General features: G+C 60.0%; 8 protein-coding genes across 8 annotated transcripts; 4 read left to right on the top strand and 4 right to left on the bottom strand.

The window, feature by feature from the left end:
• Nucleotides 1–108: 108 nt before the first annotated feature.
• On the bottom strand, nucleotides 109–1,358 carry SPBR_00692 (UDPglucose--hexose-1-phosphate uridylyltransferase; the record flags this gene model as incomplete). The annotated part of the gene is made up of 2 exons (XM_040759011.1): nucleotides 109–1,186; nucleotides 1,258–1,358. 2 exons carry the CDS (start codon nucleotides 1,356–1,358, stop codon nucleotides 109–111), a joined length of 1,179 nt encoding a protein of 392 aa, XP_040617873.1.
• Nucleotides 1,359–2,870: 1,512 nt separating this feature from the next.
• SPBR_00400 (uncharacterized protein) lies at nucleotides 2,871–4,733 on the top strand (the record flags this gene model as incomplete). Its single annotated transcript, XM_040758719.1, has 1 exon — nucleotides 2,871–4,733. One exon carries the CDS (start codon nucleotides 2,871–2,873, stop codon nucleotides 4,731–4,733), a length of 1,863 nt encoding a protein of 620 aa, XP_040617872.1.
• An 872-nt stretch (nucleotides 4,734–5,605) lies between these two features.
• Nucleotides 5,606–8,016, top strand: SPBR_00243 (uncharacterized protein; the record flags this gene model as incomplete). Its single annotated transcript, XM_040758562.1, has 3 exons — nucleotides 5,606–6,969; nucleotides 7,030–7,210; nucleotides 7,297–8,016. 3 exons carry the CDS (start codon nucleotides 5,606–5,608, stop codon nucleotides 8,014–8,016), a joined length of 2,265 nt encoding a protein of 754 aa, XP_040617871.1.
• A 160-nt stretch (nucleotides 8,017–8,176) lies between these two features.
• On the bottom strand, nucleotides 8,177–9,614 carry SPBR_00590 (uncharacterized protein; the record flags this gene model as incomplete). Its single annotated transcript, XM_040758909.1, has 2 exons — nucleotides 8,177–9,483; nucleotides 9,533–9,614. 2 exons carry the CDS (start codon nucleotides 9,612–9,614, stop codon nucleotides 8,177–8,179), a joined length of 1,389 nt encoding a protein of 462 aa, XP_040617870.1.
• A 1,047-nt stretch (nucleotides 9,615–10,661) lies between these two features.
• SPBR_00469 (uncharacterized protein) lies at nucleotides 10,662–12,350 on the top strand (the record flags this gene model as incomplete). Its single annotated transcript, XM_040758788.1, has 2 exons — nucleotides 10,662–11,872; nucleotides 11,948–12,350. 2 exons carry the CDS (start codon nucleotides 10,662–10,664, stop codon nucleotides 12,348–12,350), a joined length of 1,614 nt encoding a protein of 537 aa, XP_040617869.1.
• Nucleotides 12,351–12,733: 383 nt separating this feature from the next.
• SPBR_00793 (uncharacterized protein) lies at nucleotides 12,734–13,807 on the bottom strand (the record flags this gene model as incomplete). Its single annotated transcript, XM_040759112.1, has 1 exon — nucleotides 12,734–13,807. One exon carries the CDS (start codon nucleotides 13,805–13,807, stop codon nucleotides 12,734–12,736), a length of 1,074 nt encoding a protein of 357 aa, XP_040617868.1.
• Nucleotides 13,808–14,600: 793 nt separating this feature from the next.
• Nucleotides 14,601–16,710, bottom strand: SPBR_00322 (glutaminyl-tRNA synthetase; the record flags this gene model as incomplete). Its single annotated transcript, XM_040758641.1, has 4 exons — nucleotides 14,601–14,678; nucleotides 14,738–16,122; nucleotides 16,179–16,260; nucleotides 16,321–16,710. The coding sequence occupies 4 exons, from the start codon at nucleotides 16,708–16,710 to the stop codon at nucleotides 14,601–14,603; spliced, it is 1,935 nt and encodes a 644-aa protein (XP_040617867.1).
• A 963-nt stretch (nucleotides 16,711–17,673) lies between these two features.
• Nucleotides 17,674–19,430, top strand: SPBR_00440 (MFS transporter; the record flags this gene model as incomplete). The annotated part of the gene is made up of 3 exons (XM_040758759.1): nucleotides 17,674–18,988; nucleotides 19,053–19,157; nucleotides 19,192–19,430. The coding sequence occupies 3 exons, from the start codon at nucleotides 17,674–17,676 to the stop codon at nucleotides 19,428–19,430; spliced, it is 1,659 nt and encodes a 552-aa protein (XP_040617866.1).
• Between the last annotated feature and the right edge of the window lie 15 nt (nucleotides 19,431–19,445).

Below are 19,445 nucleotides of genomic sequence, written 5' to 3'. Positions count from 1 at the left end.
TGATAGATGCTTTCTACTTTCTGGCTCGTCTCCATGCATCCTTTGACCTTCAACCGTTAACGCCGCTGCTCATTTTTTCTGCTCACATCTCAACCCCACACCTCCGGCCTACAATCTCTTCCGGTAGAGCTCGCCGCCGCAGGCCCGCAGCTTGGCGGCCGCCTGCTCGGGCGTAATGTCGCGCTGCGGCTCGCCCAGCAGCTCGTAGCCGACCAAAAACTTGCGCACGGTCGCGGACCGCAGCAGCGGCGGGTAAAAGTGCATGTGCAGCCAGCTGCTGTCGGCCTCGTCGTCGGCGCCCAGGGTGTCGAGGGGCGCCTGGTGGATGCCCGACGAGTAGGGGAAGCTGGTCTCAAACAGGTTGTCGTAGCGGCGCGTGACCTCCTGGATGGCGTCGGCCAGGTGCCCGCGCTCGGCGTCGGACAGCTCGACGAGGGCGCGCACGTGGCGCGTGGCGACGACCAGGACCTCAAAGGGCCAGATGGCCCACCAGGGGCAGACGACCAGGAAGGCGTCGTTCTCGTAGACGACGCGCTCCTGCTTGGCCCGCTCCAGCTGGACGTAGTCGCCCAGCAGGTGGCGCGCGGGGCCGTGCGTCGCGCGGTACCGGCGCATCTGCGTGAGCTCCTTCTCGGGCTCCTGCGGCAGGCTCGACGTCGTCCAGATCTGGCAGTGCGGGTGCGGGTTCGAGCAGCCCATGGCGGCGCCCTTGTTCTCAAAGATTTGCATGTAGCGCAGCTGGCGGGCCGGGCGCGGGACGGTGTCGTGCGCGGACGTCGGCGGGTGGGCCGCCAAGAACTGCGTCGCGGCGGCGTAGACGGGGTGCGTGGGCGCCAGGTGGGCGGCGTAGATGCGCGTCCACGTCAGGATGACGGGCAGGATGTCGCGGGCGGCCATGTCGGCGAGGGTCACGTGGTGCTTGGGCGAGAAGGTCAACACATAGCACTTGCCGGTGGTGGCCTCGGCGCGCAGCAGCAGCGACTCGAGGTCGCCGTCCTTGCCCGTCTCTGCGGCCGGGGCGTACGCGGCCTGGGTCTCTTTGACGGCGCTGTAGTCGTTGACAAAGACAAAGGTGTTGTCGTAGACCGGGTTGGCGTCGCCCTGGGCGCGCTTGTTGCCCGGGCAGAGGTAGCACTGGGGATCGTACTCGGGCAGCGTGTTCTTGGAGGGGGCCTCCTGTTGGCCCCTAAGACGGTCGTCAGTATGTTCCAGTCCGGCTATTCCATATTCTTTCGACGCGGGGACGAAGGAGCTTACTGCCATGGCCGCTTGGTCCGGTGCGGCGACACCAGGAGCCACTCGCCGGTCAGCGGACTGTACCGCCGGTGCGAGATGTCGTTGAGGATTTCGTCGGGCATTGCGACGTGTGTGGTTGTGAGAAAAAAAAAAAAAAACGGGTGTGGACGCTGAACACTGAAGCTGGCGGGGCTGTCGGGGAGCGATGCTACAGAGCGGTTCAAGAGATGCCCTCTGGTGTAAGAAAATCAGGAGCAAGACGGGCTATAAGAAGAAAGACCAGCAACGTCAACCTGTTGGGACACAAAACGAGTGTGAATGTGAGAGTACGAAACACGGATGTTGCCGTCGTCCGTTCCTTGATTCTTATGGTGACGATGTTTGCCCGCATTTCGAAAAGCGAAAGAGGTGGGGTGGCCTCCCCAGTTTGCGCGAGCACTTGGCGGTTGCACGACAGGAACCCCTAAGCTCTTGCCTGTTTGGGCTGTTTAGCGGGGCGCCCTCCTATTTTACACGCAGCAATACGACATATGAGGCACTTACAGGTTAGGCGGTGAAAGCTTATCCTTTTACGTCGTATGGCCTGCCGTCTCGCGGGTCGTCGGCGGAACCGCCGAAAATCAACGCAGTGGACATGACTGCCATTCAGAGGCGCTGACTGGAGAGGTTTAGCGCCCAACGGCGCCACCACTGCCCGTAAAACAGCCCGTAGAATAGCCCGTAGAATAGCCCGAGTCCCGGCTGTCACTAACCCGAGCACAGGGCCTCGGAAAAGTCGAGAATACGCTTCATACGAAGCACGGACACAGTCTTCTTAGCATATCAGATGCAGAGCAATTACGGAGTCTCACCGAGGGACATTGCAGCCCTGCTTTTGCTCTCAGCGCGCAAGAGAGTTGGCAACTCGGATGGAGAGGAAGAAGCACGTGGGTAATAGGGTTGAGGTTTTGATCGATCACTGCCCAAAAAAGAAGGAGCCACTTTTTTAACGACGATCTGGACTCTGTAACATTGCAAAGGATTCAGGGAGGATCTATGATTTGAGTTCAATTTATCTCCTTACGCTCGTATGCGCCCACGCCGCACATATTTTGGACGCGACATGGCATTTTCACTTTCTCTATTTACAGGGAGAAAACAACACAGTGAGTACACAGCATCGTCTCTGCTGCAAATTCACAAGGCTTCATTTCTCGCAAGTTTTCGGGTCCACGAATGTCGGGTTCTCGACAATCTGTAATCTGTTCTTTGGATGCAACGTGCCGCTCGGTCAAGATCAGCCAGGATCGTGCAGGAATATGCAGGAACACACGGGAACCTTGCCGCTTTTGGTCCTCTCCAGGCACACGTGCACACGAGCTTACCCGGAAATCACAACGAAACACAAATTCATCCCGTCCCCAGATGCGGTCCCCGGTTTGCACCTTTTAATTACCAATTATGAGCAGAACGTGGCTCAGCCAGTCCGCGGGACGTCCTCGTTGACTCGTGTTCGCCGTATTTGACAACAGTTGGGATGGCACTTTGTAGATATAAATGTTTGTCCCGTGTTTTGAATGTCATGTTTCGTTTCGTAGAGCAGTTGTCGCCAACGGCTTCCATATCGCCTCACCTCGCCTCGCCTCGCCGCCAATATGCCTCACATGCCTCGACGGGCCCTGTCCCTGGCCACGCTGGCCGCGCTGGCCGCGCTGGCCGTGCCCGCCCTCGCGGCCGGCAAGCTCAACGTCTACTGGGGCCAGAGCGGCGACCGGACGCTCGCGCAAGTCTGCCAAGAGGACGCCCTCGACTACGTGACGCTGTCCTTTATCAACGAGTCGCCCGAGAACGACGGAGCCACCAACTACCCGGGCATGGAGTTCGCGGCGCACTGCCCGGGCACCACGTACGAGGTCGACGGCGAGGCGTCCAACCTCATCAAGGGCTGCACGGACATCCAGGAGGGCATCCCCGTGTGCCAGGCGCTGGGCACCAAGGTGCTGCTGTCCATTGGCGGCGTGTTCGACGCCGTCCTGGCCAACTACAACGTCACGACGGAGGCCAACGGGCGGTACTTTGCCGACTTCTTGTGGGGCGCCTTCGGCCCGTACAATGCGACGTTTGGCGGGCCGCGGCCGTTTGACCTCGGCGCGACGGTGCACAATGCCGTGGACGGCTTCGACTTTGACATTGAGGCCGTCTTCCCGTCGGAGGCGCCGTGGATTGCGCTGATCGACCAGCTGCGGGGGTACTGGGCCGCGGACGCGCCGTACCTCGTCACGGGCGCGCCGCAGTGCCCCATTGTGTCCGACGCCTCGCTGCCCATGAAGCACATGATTGCCGAGGCGCAGTTTGACCTCATCTGGGTGCAGTTCTACAACAACCCCGAGTGCGACGGCACGACGAGCGCCTTCAACTTTGACGAGTGGGTGGCCTTCTTGCCGGGCACGCGGAGCGCGCACGCCCAGCTGTACATTGGCCTGCCGGCGGACCAGGGCGCGTCGGGCTACCTCGACGAGGCCACCCTGCGGTCCATCCTGAACACGTACGGCTCGAGCCCGTCGTTTGGCGGCGTCATGCTGTGGGACGAGTACCTGTCGTACACCAACACGAACGCGTCCGCGACGTCCACCGAGTCGTATGCCGACCTGGTCAAGGAGGTCTTGGCGGGTGTGCCCACCCCGTCGCCGTCGTCGTCTGTACCGTCCACGTCGTCCCCGTCCTCGACGCCGTCGCCGACGCCCTGCAGCAACCCCTACACCGTCCAGCCGACCGACGACTGCTACGACATCGCCGCCGCACACAACACCACGGTCGGCCAGATCCTGGCGCTCAACCCGGCGCTCAACCGCTTCTGCGACTTGACGGCCGGCCAGTCCGTCTGCCTGCCCGAGCAGTGCACGCGCTACTATACCGTGCGGCCGCAGGACACGTGCTACAAGATCAACACGCTGTTCGGCATCTCGTTTGACCAGCTGCTGGCGTGGAACCCCAATGCGATCAACGCCGACTGCACGAACCTCAATGTGGGCCAGGTGCTGTGCGTGTCGACGGACAACACGACCACCTCCGCGTCGTCGTCCGCCACCTCGGCCTCGACACCGAGCTCCTCGTCGGCCGCCTCGGCGTCCGCCTCCCCGACGCCCGTCGCCTGCGCCCAGTACTATACCGTCGCGGGCGGCGACTCGTGCTACGTCATCGACACCAAGTACGGCTTGACGTTTGCGGAACTGCAGGCACTCAACCCCACCGCGGGCATCAACAAGGACTGCACGAACTTGCAGCCCGGCGAGGTGTTGTGTGTTGCGTCGGTCCTCCCCAGCTCCAGCGCCAGCGCCAGCACCAGTTCCAGAGCCAGTTCCAGTGTGTCTGTTCCGCTGTCGACGGGCGCCACGACATCATACAGCAGCGCGACATCATACAGCAGCGGTTTCTCGACCATCACCACAAGCAGCCGGTCGTACATCTGGTCGAACAGCACGTCCGTCGGGACTTCTTCGATGCTGAGCATCAACTAGAGATGAAGCCAAGATGCTCTCGTCTGCTGAAGGGTAATGTCTGCTGACGCAGGATTGTCCTCCAAAAGAGGATTGTCTGTATATATATTGCATGTTGAGTGTTTTGCTCAACCTGTACATATAGTTCCTTCATTCGTTTTGTACATTTGCACTTCCTTTTGTCACGTTCTTACACAACCCATATAGACCGTCATCCTTCAAACAGAGGGTTGTCTGAAATTTCCTTTTACTGTTTTCTTTATTTCAAAAACGTTATTCACTTGCACGATGACTGTCAGATAAAGGCACATATAATACTAGTCGCACCTATGTCGACTTGGCGAATAGATACGAGAGATGAGACACACATCTCTACCCCAAGAATGAAATCCCCTTTGTTTGCCCACATTAGACCCTATTGACCCCGCAAAGCTAATGCAAGGATAGCGTTGTTGATGTGTTCTGAGCGAACAAATGTTAACCGACGCTAGGGCAAACCAGGCGAGAGCAAGGACAACGTTCCTGGTTAGCCGTTGTTGGGTTTCTCCATCCTGGCCGACATTAGGGAAACGGTCTATTATTCTCCTCTTCAACTTTTAATTTTTTCTATTATGCCTGTTCTCTTCAAGGACATGGACACACCCATTCGACCTCGACGAACAACCAAAGCGTGCACGACGTGCCGTGCACGTAAGACACGGTGTGATGCATTGACGGCCGGCCGTCCCTGCCGGCACTGCCGCGAGGGTGGGTTTGAGTGTATGCTGCAACCACGCAAGAAGCGGCAGAGCAAACTGGCCGTAAGGCTGGTAGAGGCGGAGGGGGAGACGGAAGTGGAAGCGGAAGCGGAAGCAGGTGTGACGGACCGAAGTCCTCCAGTGCATCCAGTGCGTATGGACCAAACCGGCAACGCAATCGGATGCAGCACGAAGATACGACAGGCACAGTCGCCGACTCAAACACAGACACGGACTGCTTCTGTATCTGCTTCAGCGTCCGTCCTCACACCGGCTCCTCGCGTGGCCTTTTCCGAACATGCCATGCGGCACCAGATTCCGCACTTTTCATTCTTCAGCCGACTTGCTCTCGTCGGGAGGGCATCGCCGGGGACACCATCGACATCACGGACTGCACGGAAGACCATGTCTGGTGGCAGAAACAGCAACATTGACAGCAACAACAACAGCAACAGCAACCACCCCGACAGCGACCGCCGGCTCGTACTCCCAATCGCGCCGTACAACCAGTCGGCCGAGTGGGCAGCACATGACGCGCAGTCGCGCGCCGAAGACGCGCAGTATTTGCGTGCCAAGGGGGCGTTCCTGCCGCCGCGCGACGCACTCGACGACTGTGTGGCAACGTACTTCCGTGTGTTCCATCCATTCTTCCCCGTGGTCGACCGGCCGGCATTCCTGGCACGGTACCGGCAGACGGCCCGTGACGACGAGGTGCAGGACAGTGCCAATGGCCGGGAGACCGGACCGAGCTTGCTGCTGCTGCAGTCGATTGTGTTTACGGCCAGCGCGTTTGTCGCGCAGGACCGCCTCACGGCCATGGGCTTTGCGTCCCGCCACGAGGCGCGCCGTGCGTTGGCCGCCCGCGCCAAACACCTCCACCAGTTTGGCTGGGAGCCCGACGACATTGCCACCATCCAGTCCCTGCTGCTCCTGAGCCACGACTACGCCTCCATGGCCGACCAGCGGCACACGTGGCTGTGGGCGCACCAGGCCATTGGGCTGGCCCAGGGCGCGGGTCTGCACCGAGCGGCGGCGGCGGCCACGGCCGATGGGCCATCCGCCCAGGACGCGCGGCTGTGGAAGCGCATCTGGTGGGCGTGTCTTGTGCGCGACCGGCTCATTTCCCTGGGCACACGCCGGCCGATGCACATCAACAGCCGGGACTGCAATGTTCCGCTGCCGACGGCGGCTGATCTGGCCGAAGACGGCGACACAGACGAAGACCGCGCGACCAAGGCCGTCTTTGCTGATTTTCTGAAGCTGTGCCAGTGCGTCGAGGGCGTCCTGTTGCTGACAACTGTTGGCGAGGAGGCGGCGTCTTCGTCGCCAGACCGTCTTGCTCAAGAAGTCGCTGTATGTCGGGCGACGCTGGCCAGCTGGGCGGCTCACCTCAGTCCACCGTCGAGAAGACAGCCGGCTGCCGTGTCTGGAAAGTACCAAAACAATGATAACGAACGAGACACGCCACTGGCTGGCAGCATCTCGTTTCTCTACCAGACCCTCCTTCACCTCATCCACAAGTATGTTTCATCTCGACGTGTTCCTCCTAGAATAGAATAGCATCCTGACCCAACAAACAGCGTCGTCTTGACCACAATACTACAAACCGGCGCCAACAACGGCAGTGCGCGCGGCATGGACCGCGATCCGCTGGTTGCTCCACGCGTCCCGTCGGCCGAGATGCAGGCGCTGGCCCACGAATCGACGCAGTTGTTGGATGGGCTCATGCAGCGGTCGTTGGTCAAGTATTGTCCTACTCAAGTGTGCGTACTACCCCGATAAGCAAACGCGCGTTCCATACTGACAATAGCAGCGTCACGACCGTTATGCCACCTCTCATTGTCCAGTTTCTGCTGATGCGCGAACCTACGATCGACGATGATGACGACGAGGTTAACAACGACAACCGTAGGGACACTACACAAGACGCCGCACGCGGGTTCGCCACCTGCATGTCCGCTCTCAGACAGCTCGGGCAGACCTACTGGCACGCCCAGTTTTACCACGATTTTTTCCAGTTGGCAGCAACGGCCGGTCGGACACGAGCAAGAACACGCGTACGAGCACAAGCACAACCATTTAGGACCCGCCGTGGCCACGATGCACAGAAGAGGAAGGGGATGGAGGCCACCGAGTCGAAGACGGCGACGGGCAGCAAGCGAGCCAAGGTGGCTGTGCACGCGGTGGAGACCACGGTAGAGGCGACGGTAGGCGTTGACCCGACACCGACCCAGGCGACGGCCATGACGGACGCAATTTCTCAACCGCACAGCAACAGCATGGTCCCGTTGGAGCAGAGTCTGGACTATACTGGCTGGGGACGTATTGACCCACTTCTGCGGCAGACTCTTGTTCCACTGGAAGGCAACAGCGACACCTTATGGCCTGCCGGCAACTGGGATACGGGCGGCCTTGATGCGTCTAGTCTTGCGGTGTATCCGGGAGACCCTTTAAACTTATGGATGTGGAACGGAGGGGACAACGCTTGGACGGCAGACCAGGCGACGCTGTTTGACGACTGGCTCAACGACGACGCCTTGTTTCAGAGCCTCTTTCCGTCGGCGTGAGATAAGTATGGGATATGCACGTGTACAAAGCCGGCGGAACGTATGCATTCTACGAATAAAAAAATTAAATTAAAATTAAAATTTTGTGTTTTATCGTCTTACGTGTACCTAAACGCAGGCTATTCACTACTCTAATACCACGCATCGCCACATTTGCTGGCTACCGCTTGGGGCCGTTCCGTATGGCAAGCCCTTCTTTGCTGTTCCAAAAGGTGCCCTCCGGGAACTGGTACGCCGCCATGGCCTCGGGCGTGTACTCGACGCTGTAGCCGGGCTCCCAGGGCGTCACAAAGTAGCCGTCGGCGGCCAGCCGCACGGGGTGCCGCAGCACGTGCGCAAACGAGTTGATGTGCTCCAGCAGGCTCTTCTCGCCGGCCACGGCGACGTAGTTGAGCAGCGCCAGGTGCTGCGTGTACTCGGTGAGGCCGATGCCGCCGCTGTGGGGGACGACGGGGACGCCAAACTTCTTGGCCAGGAGCAGCACGGCCAGCACCTCGTTGACGCCGCCGAGGCGGCACGCGTCGACCTGGCAGTAGTCAATGGCCCCGGCCTGCAGCAGCTGCTTGAAGAGCACGCGGTTCATGCCGTGCTCGCCCGTGGCGACGCCGATGCCGTGCGGCTTGAGGGCCGCGCGGATGGCGGCGTGGCCGAGCACGTCGTCGGGGCTGGTCGGCTCCTCGACAAACGACGGCCGGAAGGGCGCAAACTGCGCCACCGCGGCAATGGCCTCGGGCACGCTCCAGACCTGGTTGGCGTCGACCATGAGCATGCGGTCGGGGCCAATGACCTCGCGCGCGATCCGCAGCCGCCGCAGGTCGTCCGCCGCGCTGCCGCCCACCTTGAGCTTGAACTTGTCGATGCCGGCCGCTAGGCTGTCGCGCAGCCGCTGCCGCAGGCGGTCGTCGGAGAAGCCCAGCCAGCCAGCCTGCGTGCTGTACGCGGGCACGGCGCGGTTGGCCCGGGCGTCGGCCACGCGCGCCGCCTTGGTCGGCGCCTGCGCCGCCAGCAGGGCCTCCGCCTCCGCCGGCGTGAGGGCGTCCTCGATGTAGCGGAAGTCGATGCACCGCACAAACTCCGCCGGCGACATGTCGCAGACCACCTGCCACACCGGCTTGCCCAGGTACCGCCCCCAGAGGTCCCACAGCGCGTTCACGCAGCTGCTCGTGCCCAGGTGGATGACGCCCTTTTCGGGGCCGACCCACCGCAGCTGCGAGTCCGCTACCAGGTGCCGCCATGTCCTGCCCATGTCGGCCGTGAGCTCGCCCAGCGTCTTGCCGACCAGCCGCTCGCCGACCATCCCGGCGGCTGCCGTGACCAGATCGTTGCCGCGGCCTATGGTGAAGGCAATGCCGTGCCCGACCAGACCGGGGTGGTTGGTCTTGAGCTGCACATGGGCCGCGCTGTAGTCGCCGGCGGGGTTCATGGCGTCGGAGCCGGAGGCGTCCAGCGAGGTCGGGAAGCGGAGGTCTGGTTGTCAGTGAGTGACGAGTAACATTATAAGACGAATAGTACTCACCAAACGTTTCCACTGCCTCGATGCGGACGTCGTCAATGGACGGGCGGATGCCGTTGGCGTGGCCATTGGTCTGCTCTGCCATTGTGTGAGAGTGGATTGTATGTAACGTGCGGACTTGAGATAGAAATGTGAGGAGAGTCATAACGATCACCTTGGTGAGGTGTTCACGAGCCTGGGGGCCTCTATTTAAGACATTACGCAAAGAGGTGAATAAACGCAACACTCCGACTCCGGCAGCTCGCTCTATTCCCATCCGAAGCGCGTCTCGAGTGGTCTCCTCGTGGCATGTTCTGTTATGTCTCCCATCTCCCGTCCTGCAGTCTCCAGCTCGTTCTTCATACTCTTTGTCCCCACCCGGCAATTGATATTGGATCCTCACTCACGGTACATTCCTGGTCTCCATTGATGCACCTCTCAACCAATCATAAATCATGGACCGGCGATTCGGACAGTACATGCGTGTCAAAGCCGGCATCGTCTGAGATGATCTTCCAAGCCACGAGGCGCTGTTCTCCACATTTTACGCCAGCCAATCGAACTACACCTTTCGGCATTACGGCATTATCTCGTGTCCAGGTAGTCAGTTTCCTCCGCCTTTTCACGTCCTCTGCTAGTCTCAACTGCATCATTAGGCCAAGTCTGACAACGCCAACCTTTTTTGCTCTCGAGACCCTAGACTATGTCTGTCCTTCTTCCTCCTCGTCTTCCTTCTTCCACGTTCACCCCGGATCTCGATCCCCACACTCCATCCAGACGACCAAGAACAAACCTGGAGAGAGCGGAAGGGGCACTGGAAATCTGGGGATTCAGTCTCGTTTCTCCGTTTCCTCCATTGGCGTTCTGTTAAAGTCAAGCGACGGTGTAATACCATGCAATCCCCGGAGAGACCTTGACCTTGATGTTCAGTGCGGACCAGTAACGAAGGTCGTATGTAAATGGACGGACATCCTTACTATTATAAGATCATCGTCTTTCACTCCACCATAACCCACGCGGGACGTCTCAATATTCTTCGTCCCCATTTTATAACTGTCGTTTCCCTCTCTCGTTTCTTTCTTTCAGACTGCTCAACCTGTTCCCTTCACCAAAGTCCTCATACTCTCTCCGCACACCGTACACCACACTCGCCATGAATGAAGACAAGGCCACGGCTGTGCTGCCCGACCATGTCGAAGACGACGGCCTCAAGCCGGACATCGAGGCCAAGGACCGCGACACCTCTCTCACGGCTATCGGTGGCCGTGCCGGCGTCAACGACCGGCGGGACAACGCCTTGTACCAAGAGGCTCTGGCCCGCTACCCCAACGACGCCGCCATCGACCCGGCCGACGAGAAGAAGCTCGTGCGCAAGCTCGACCGCCGCCTGCTCTGGATCCTGGGCGTGTGCTACTTCTTCTACTACGTCGACAAGACCACGCTGTCGTATGCCGCCATCTTCGGCATCAAGACGGACCTGCATCTGGTCGGGGACGAGTACTCGTGGCTGTCCAGCGTCTTCTACTTTGGCTGGCTCGTCTGGTCCATCCCCTCGAACCTGCTGCTGCAGCGCTCGCCGCCCGCCTACTACCTGGCCCTCAACATCTTTCTGTGGGGCGTCTTTCTGATGGTCCAGGCCGCCGTGAACAGCTTCGCCTCGCTGGCCGTCCTGCGCGTCATCTCGGGCGCCTTTGAGGCCATTGCCGACCCGGCCTTTATGCTCTTCACGTCCATGTTCTACACCAAGGACGAGCAGCCCTGGCGCATCTCGGCCTGGTACCTGTGGAACGGCCTGGGCGTCGCCGGCGGCGGCATCCTGGGCTACGGCATCGGCCAGATCCACGGCCACCTGGCCTCGTGGCGCTACGAGTTTCTGATTGTCGGCGCCCTCTGCGCCGCCTGGGGCTTGGCCCTGTTCGTCTTGCTGCCCAACGCCCCGGGGCAGTTCCGCGGCTTTTCGCACGACGAATCGCTGCTGCTGATTGCCCGCATGCGCCGCAACCAGTCGACCTTTGAGCAGACGCGGGTCAACTGGCGCCACATCCGCGAGGCCCTGCTGGACTACAAGACGTGGCTGTTTTTCCTGCTGGGCTTCGTCTCGGCCGTGCCCAACGGCGGCATCTCCAACTTCTCGACGCTCGTCATCCAGGGCCTCGGCTTCGACACGCTGCACACGGCCCTGCTGGGCATCCCGCAGGGCTTCACCGTCGTCGTCTGGATCCTGCTGGGGGCCCTGGCCAACCACTATATGCCGCCCAACAGCCGCACGCTCGTCTGTGCCGTTTTTATGCTGCCCACCATCGCCGGTGCCCTGGGCTTTCTGCTCGCCCCGGACGACGCCTATGTGGGCCGTCTCATCTGCTTGTATGCCACTCGTCCCCTGTACCCTGTATGTGACGACCTGTATGTGACGACCTGACGCTAACAACACAACACCAGCTACCTCACCGGCTCGTACCAGGCCTCCTTTGTCATCTGTCTCTCCCTCGTCACCAGCAACACCGGCGGCCAGTCCAAGAAGATGATTGTCTCCGGCATCATCTGGCTCGGTTCCTGCATCGGCTCCATTTCGAGCCCCTTCTTCTACAAGGCCGACCAGGCGCCCAAGTACGCCCTCGGCATTGGCTCCCTGCTGGTGACCAACATTATCGAGCTCCTCCTCTTCTTTGTCTTTCGCTACTCCTTTATCTACGAGAACAAGCGCAAGCAGCGCCAGCGGGCGGCGCTCCGGGCCGCTGGTGGGGATGCAGATGCAGGTGCCTCCACTGTTCCTGGACTTAACGAGACGGCCTTTGGCGACCTGACCGACAGAGAGAACCCCAACTTTGTGTATGTATACTAGATGACGTATGGGGGACGGTGGTCGGGCCAAGGGGCTAGTCAACGTCGGGTGCTCGGCTGGCTGTGTGGTGTCTGCTGTCTCTGTTATGAATCCGACGTACCTAGTGGAATAGAATTTCATTTGCGTCTCCCATTCGCATAAAGTTACAGGTCATGGCCGTTGTCGTCTCTCTTGGGTACGTTTACTGTTATGCCTTTTTTTAAGCAATAAACCATGGTGGACACGACGAAATTGGTAACTGTATGGCAGCAACAACGTTCGGAAACCCCGTTAACGCACGCCCGCCAGAAAAGCATAAAGAGAGACAGGAATACAAGCGACAGCTGTGAAGCTTAGACGGAAGATAGCACACAAAATGAAATTAAAACGGCAATCCAGAATTATCAGTACCGCGCATCCTCCTGCCGCTTCAGCTCGTCCCGGAACACATTGCTTCGTCCCGTGGGCGTCGCGCTGATGGGCCCAGCACCATAGTTGCTGTCCGGCGGCGGTGGCGGCACATGTATTGGACCCTGCAGACCGGGACCGTATGGCCCCTGCGGCGGTCCAAAATGACCAGCGGCGCCCGTCCGCTGGCCGTAGCTCTGCCGCGCGCCGTAGCCCTTGGCTGAAAAGGACGACGTGCGCCGCGACACAAAGCCGCCGATGCACGGCAGGTGGCCGTGGTGCCGGTACGACCACACGCAAAAGCCCAGCAGGGCCAGGACGGCGGCGCCAATGACCACGGGCACGGCAATGGCGACGGCGCCCACGTGGTGCCGCTGCTGGTGCGGCAGCACAACGTGGTTTGTCACCAGGACGCTGGGCCCGGCGAGGCGAAGGAGGGTGTTGGACGTCGAGCTGTTGTAGGCCAGCGCGAGCGTCACGTTGACGTGGCCCGACGCGCCGCCGTACAGGGCGACCAGTGCGCTCGGCACCGTCCAGGCATAGAATCCGCTGGAGGCCGCCAGCTGCGCCGACGAGAAGCCCTCGCCGCGCGCGTCGGTGTCGACGCTGGCGTACGCGCCCTGCACCTCGACCGTCTGGTTGGCCGCGAACCCGGACGGGTCCCAGACGACGTAGTACGTGTGGTTGGTGGCGATCTGGCTGCCGGCGCGCGGCTGGCAAAAGGGCGCGTGGGCGTCGGCCACTAGACTCTCGCCGACGTGGCAGGCCATGAAGGCGCCCGCGGTGCCCGGCCCCGTGGCGCTGGCGACCGGCGGCGCCGCCGTCGTCGTCGTGGCGTGGCCGTTGAGAGACAGGACGAACGGCGTCGGCTGTGTGAGCACGCTGGGCGGCGGTGAGACGGTTGACGGGCCGCTCAGCGAGGGCGTCACGGTCGCGACATGGCCGGCGGCGTCGACGGTGATCCAAGGCCCTGGGAAGGACGTCGTCGCGGCGGCGCGTGGCCCAACGGCGACTGCGGCGACCCTCTCCGCGAAGAGAAGGATCAGGACGGTGCCGATTGCAATGTGCATCATCGAGGGATGTGGCCTATACTGAGAAATGAAAAAAATTGCTTCGGTGTATAAAAGTAAAATGTCTGATAAAAAAAAGGTACGTTCAAGTCTAGTTTGCCGTGACTGTGCAAGTCATAAATATGACAGCTCGATCACGACCAATAAAGTAAACGAATGTCGCCATCTACAGTCCCAGCCTCCTCTTTCCCCTCATCTGCTGGCGGCTTGGCTGTTATCACGGCATAGCTACAGCTGCAGGCAAACCAAGACGGAGGGGCGGAGGGGTGGTGTCGAGTTGCAATGAACCTATAATTAAAACGTGCTCAACAACAGGCTGCATTGATGCTATCGACAAGGGGACACGGGTTCCATTTTGGGCCAGTTCCGCTCGTATGTTCCTAAATTCCCTCTTGGCCGATAGTAATGTGTTATACGTCTGATATACGTCTGATATACGTCTGATATACGTCTGATATAGGTCAATATAGGCCAATATACGTTGTACAGAAGAGAGGCAGCCAAAAAGAACGACCGTAGGAATAAGAGGGGAAAAGGCGCAATATAGCAAAACGCATTATTGTTCTCGGCAGAAATCACGCGTGTCCGATTCACCGACCATCGTTCAACGGTGTTGTATCTGTTCATTGCTAGGGTCTGGACTCCAGGGCTTTTAAAGCACTGATTTAAAACTATATGTCGCCTTAATGGTCAACATGCGCATCACGATATCGAAATGGCCTATTCGCGTCATCTCGCTGCACGAATATCAAGTCAACTAGTTCGCTAATGAAGTCTGCCACTCCACCGCCGTTCATTTTGCAGAATCTTCCTTGAGTGACACGATGCGGTTGAGAACAACCCGGTCGTCAGTACTGTCCGAGTCCATGGCCTGGCAGGTTAGACACAGAAGCAACATGTAGCATATACAGGGGAAGTGGGCACACTCACAAAGTAGGCAACACGCATGCCTTGGAACCGCACACACTCGGGTCCGAGCAGCGGCTCTTCGTCACGGCCACCGTCCGTGCTCGTCGTTGTCGGCGGCGTCAAGGCCCGCCTCCGCACTTCCTCCAGTCCCACCGCCTCCACCCGTGCTTCGGCGTAGATGGTCTCGCTGTCGGGGTTGATCTCCTGCAGAAAGTCGACCGATCCGCTGCCCGGGTTCTCCGCTGTAAACAGAGGGCCGTGCACGCGCACCTCCACCGTCTTGGCGCCTTCGCCGTCCGGCACCCACTGTATGTACGTCTTGGCGCGCTTCATGCTGTCGCGCACAAGAACGGCGCGCACTTCGGTGACGTTGCCGCGGCTGTCTTTGGTAAAGCTCGTGGCCTGGATGGGGTACGGCACCTGCAACAGGCCGACCGTCTTGCCGGGCGCGAGGCGGAAATACCCGGGGCTGTCCGCTTCGCGGAAGTCGGCGCGGTCAATGTACACCGTGGACGTGAGGTGCAGCGTGCGGCTGCCCATGGACGGGTCTTTGGGCGAAAACGGCACGTCGAGTGCCTGCCCTTCCAGGTCGCCGAGGTCGTCGAGAACGACACGCAGCGGCTCCAGCACCAGCATCAAGCGCGGCGCGCTGGTCTCCAGATACCCGCGCACCGCCTGTTCGAAACGGGATGCCTGGATGGTCGTCTTGGCCGTGGTGACGCCCAGCTCTTTGATGAACGCCAGGATCGCTCCAGGGGGAATGCCGCGTCGGCGCAGGGCGTTGATGGTAAACAGGCGCGGGTCGTCCCAGCTGCGGACATGGCCCGACTCGACAAGTGTTTTCAGCTTGCGTTTGCTCATCACCGTATGCGTCATGTTGAGCCGGCCGTATTCGCGCTGCATGGGCTCGTACACGCCCAGTGTGTGGTTCAGCCACTCGTAGCTCTCGCGCGACAGGGTGAATTCGGTCGTGCACAGGCTGTGGGTAATGCCCTCGAAGCTGTCGCAGAGGCAGTGGGCAAAGTCGTACGTCGGATAGATCTTCCATTTGTCGCCCGTGCGGAAGTGCGGTGTCCTGTCTTGCGGGATGCGGTATGCCGCGAGATCCCACATCTGCGGGTTATTGTTCGTGATGTCCTGCTTCATGCGCAAGAACGCCTCTTTTGGCTCGTATTTCCCGTCGCGCATGTCCCGGAACTTGGCCAGGTTCGTGGATGCATCTTGTTCAGCGTGAACACAGCGGTAGCGGGGCCCGTCTTTGCCGTCTTTGCCGCCGCGCTGCTTTTGCGTTTCTTCTTTGCTGCAGTGGCAGACGTAGGCCCGACCGAGGCCGATGAGTGTCTCGGCTAGGTCATAGAGCCTGTCGAAATTGTCGCTGGTGTAGGTGATTGCATTCGGTTTGAAGCCTATACAGTACACATTAGAGCTCGCTCAATCACGGGAACAGACGCTACAGACATACCTAGCCAGCGAATGTTGTCCCGGATGGCGGTGAAATACGCCTCTTTCTCGGCATCTGGGTTGGTGTCGTCGAAGCGCAGAATCTGCGTCCATGGCGTCAGCATGAGAACTCCAGGGCAACAACGACACGAGGCGCAACATACCGTCCTCCCACCGTGGTATTTGGCAAACCCAAAGTTGACGAGAATGGCCTTTGCATGGCCAATGTGTAGGAATCCGTTGGGCTCGGGCGGAAACCGCGTTACGACGTCAGTGTCTGGACGAAGGCTGTAGACGTCCGAGAGGAAGCCCTGTTTGAAGATTGACTCGGGGTCAATGGGCTCGGCAGCTGTCTTTGCCGCAGCAGTGACTGGCTTGGCTTCTTGGGCGTCTTTTGCTTCTCTAGCTTCTTTGGCTTGGGCTGCACGCGCCTCCGAGGCCAGCTTCTTTGCTCGCTTCTGCGTCCGCTTTTTCAGCTCGTTCTTTGAGACGTACTCGCCCGTCTCCTCGTCGAGCTGGAGTTTCGCCGCAGCGCTGGCGAGCGTGTCCGTCATGGCTGTGGATGTGATATCAAGTGCAGACACTAATCAGAGATGGAGTTGACGTCGAAAGCAATGGCACGGGCCGCAACCCCTCATATTTAGCGCCCGCAGAGACAAGGTCGCGTAGGTGACTCATTTTGACAATCCCATCTGATTCGCGACAGAGTCGACCCCATCTGGGAGGTGTGAGTCTTACAACTCGACGTGTTTGAACCATGGTCTCCCGTATGACGCATCTATGCAATTAGCGAGTCACAAGTAGACGACGCTGCAAGGAAGCAACTCGAGGCACAAACGAAAACAACCACAACCATGGAGACAGAGCCGCTCGCCTAACGAAGGACGACGATGGGCAGCGCGGGCGTGGTCTGTGAGTCTCGATGAACGGCACCGAAAAGTAACAAAGTCGGAGAACCGAGATAAATGAAATACTGCCGAGACTGTTTTTTTTTTTTTTTTTTTGCACGGCTGCAAGAATGAGACGAACTATTGCTTATTTTAGACGTGGAAACGGCCAACTGCGGGGGAGCTCCATCACCCCGGCATGTGGAGGACGGCTGTGACGCCTACCCGACCGCTCTCGTGAAGCCCTAGTCGGCATCGGGTTCCCCAGAGATCGAGAACAGCATTCACAAGATGGAATGAGCATACCAACAAGCGCGTTGTGGCTAGGGATCCAGACAAAGAATGACGGGGAAGTGGAGATGGGGAAGCAATACGCCGTCAAAGAGGAGAAGAACATGCAGAGGAAACAGATTACTCCGCAGACAGCCTGTTAAGCACATCCCTGGTTGTTCTTGCTTCGAAAGAGGTGCTGGGGCCGGCAATATACAATATACACTATTTAGTCTGCTCGTATAAATTAATTCCTGGCCAAGTATATAACCGTCCAGCGGCCCGGCCATCAGACACGACGCGACACATCACGAACCAGACGCACCAAAGAATCAAATATCGTCCGCCGCACACACAACAATGGCCGCACACGACGACAGACACGCCCACAAGCACAAGCTGGGCACGCTGCGGCTGCGGCACGAGCACACCAACGAGGTGCTGCTGATCCCGACGCCGTCCGACGACCCTCGCGACCCGCTCAACTGGCCCCGCTGGTACAAGAACTACGTCGCCGGCCTCTCGGTCTGGGCCATCTTCTTGTCGACCTTCAGCGCGGCCGGCCCGTCGGCGGTCCTGACCAACATCACCATCAGCTTCTTCGGCCCGCCCGGCCCGACGTTTCTGGCCGCCATTGCCAAGGCGGCCTACTTCATCACCGTCTGCGCCCTCATGATGGGCATGAGCAACCTGGTCTGGGTCCCGCTGATGATCAAGTTTGGCCGCCGCCCCGTGTACATTGGCTCCTACCTCCTCTTCATCGGCACCACCGCCTGGGCCGCCAGCGCCACGAGCTACTCGAGCATGCTGGCGGCCACCGCGCTGCTGGGGTGTGCCGCCGGCGCCGGCGAGGTGCTGGGCCCGCTGACCATCTCGGACCTGTTTTTCGTGCACGAGCGCGGCACCATGATGGTCATCTACACGTGCACGCTGTCGGCCGGCACGGGCGTGGGCTCGGTGCTGGCGGGCGCCATCACGGCGACGACGCAGCGGTGGCAGAACGTGTACTGGCTGTCGTGCGCGCTGGTGGCCGCGACGGCCGTCCTCATGTTTTTCACGCTCCCGGAGACGACCTTTCCGCGGCACGGCGGGCCGGACCAGCTTGGTCGTCCTGCCACGGCCACCAAAGAGGACGCCGCCGTTGTCGAGACCAAGGAGGACATGGCCGGCATCGAGCAGGGCCTTGCGGCGACGGCCAACACGCAGCGCGTCGTCGGCCAGCGGCCGTCCATTGCCGAGATCGTCCGCAGCCGCCCCACGTCCTACACCTCGGAGGCGCTCTGGACGCTGTCGCTGCGGCCCATTGTGCTCATCATCCTGCCCTCGGCGCTGTGGGCGTCCCTCGTCATGGCCGTCAGCATCGGGTTTCTCGTCGCCATGTCCAGCAACGTGTCCGTGGCCTTTTCGCAGTTCTACCACTTCTCCACGTGGCAGGTCGGCCTGAGCTACCTGGCCGGCGTCATCGGCTCCGTGGTGGCCGTCTTTTTCGGCGGGTCCCTGTCCGACTTTGTCGCCGACTACTTTACACGCCGCAACGGCGGCATCCGCGAGCCCGAGATGCGGCTGCCGGCCATGCTCATCAGCCTGGTCACGGGGCCCCTGGCCCTGATTCTGTACGGCGTCGGCATCGGCAACCAGCTGCACTGGATGTGTCCCGTCATTGGCATTGCTTTGAGTAGGTGGCCCTCATGTCGGACAATATGTATTCTAATTATACGCAAGCTTACTAACACGTCGAGTCAACTTCACCATTGTCCAGGCCGGCAACATTTCCATCGTCTACATGATTGACTGCTACCGCCCCGTTGCCGGAGAAGTCACCATGACCCAGTACACCTTCAAGTGTGAGTGTCTGCCCCCCCGCTCCCGTTACAACAGCAAAGACTAACTCGACCCAAGCCCTCTTTGGCTTCCTGCTCAGCTTCTACACCAACGACTGGATCTCCCACTCGGGCTACGTCGCCGCTTTTGGCGAAATGGCTGCCATTTCCGGCGGCGTCTTTTTGTTTAGCTTGCTCTTCTTCTTTTACGGAAAGCGGATCCGCCTCGCGACCTGGGACTGGGCCATTATGCGCACGTTTGTCCACTGGAAGGGCGACCGCGAAGTGGGCGAGTGAGGGGAGAAGCGAGCG

This window comes from Sporothrix brasiliensis (assembly GCF_000820605.1).
Source record: "Sporothrix brasiliensis 5110 chromosome Unknown Cont19, whole genome shotgun sequence".
Classification (NCBI taxonomy): Eukaryota; Fungi; Ascomycota; class Sordariomycetes; order Ophiostomatales; family Ophiostomataceae; genus Sporothrix; species Sporothrix brasiliensis.
The sequence above is the reverse complement of the archived record's forward strand: the minus strand, read 5'-3'. Positions and strand labels throughout refer to the sequence as shown.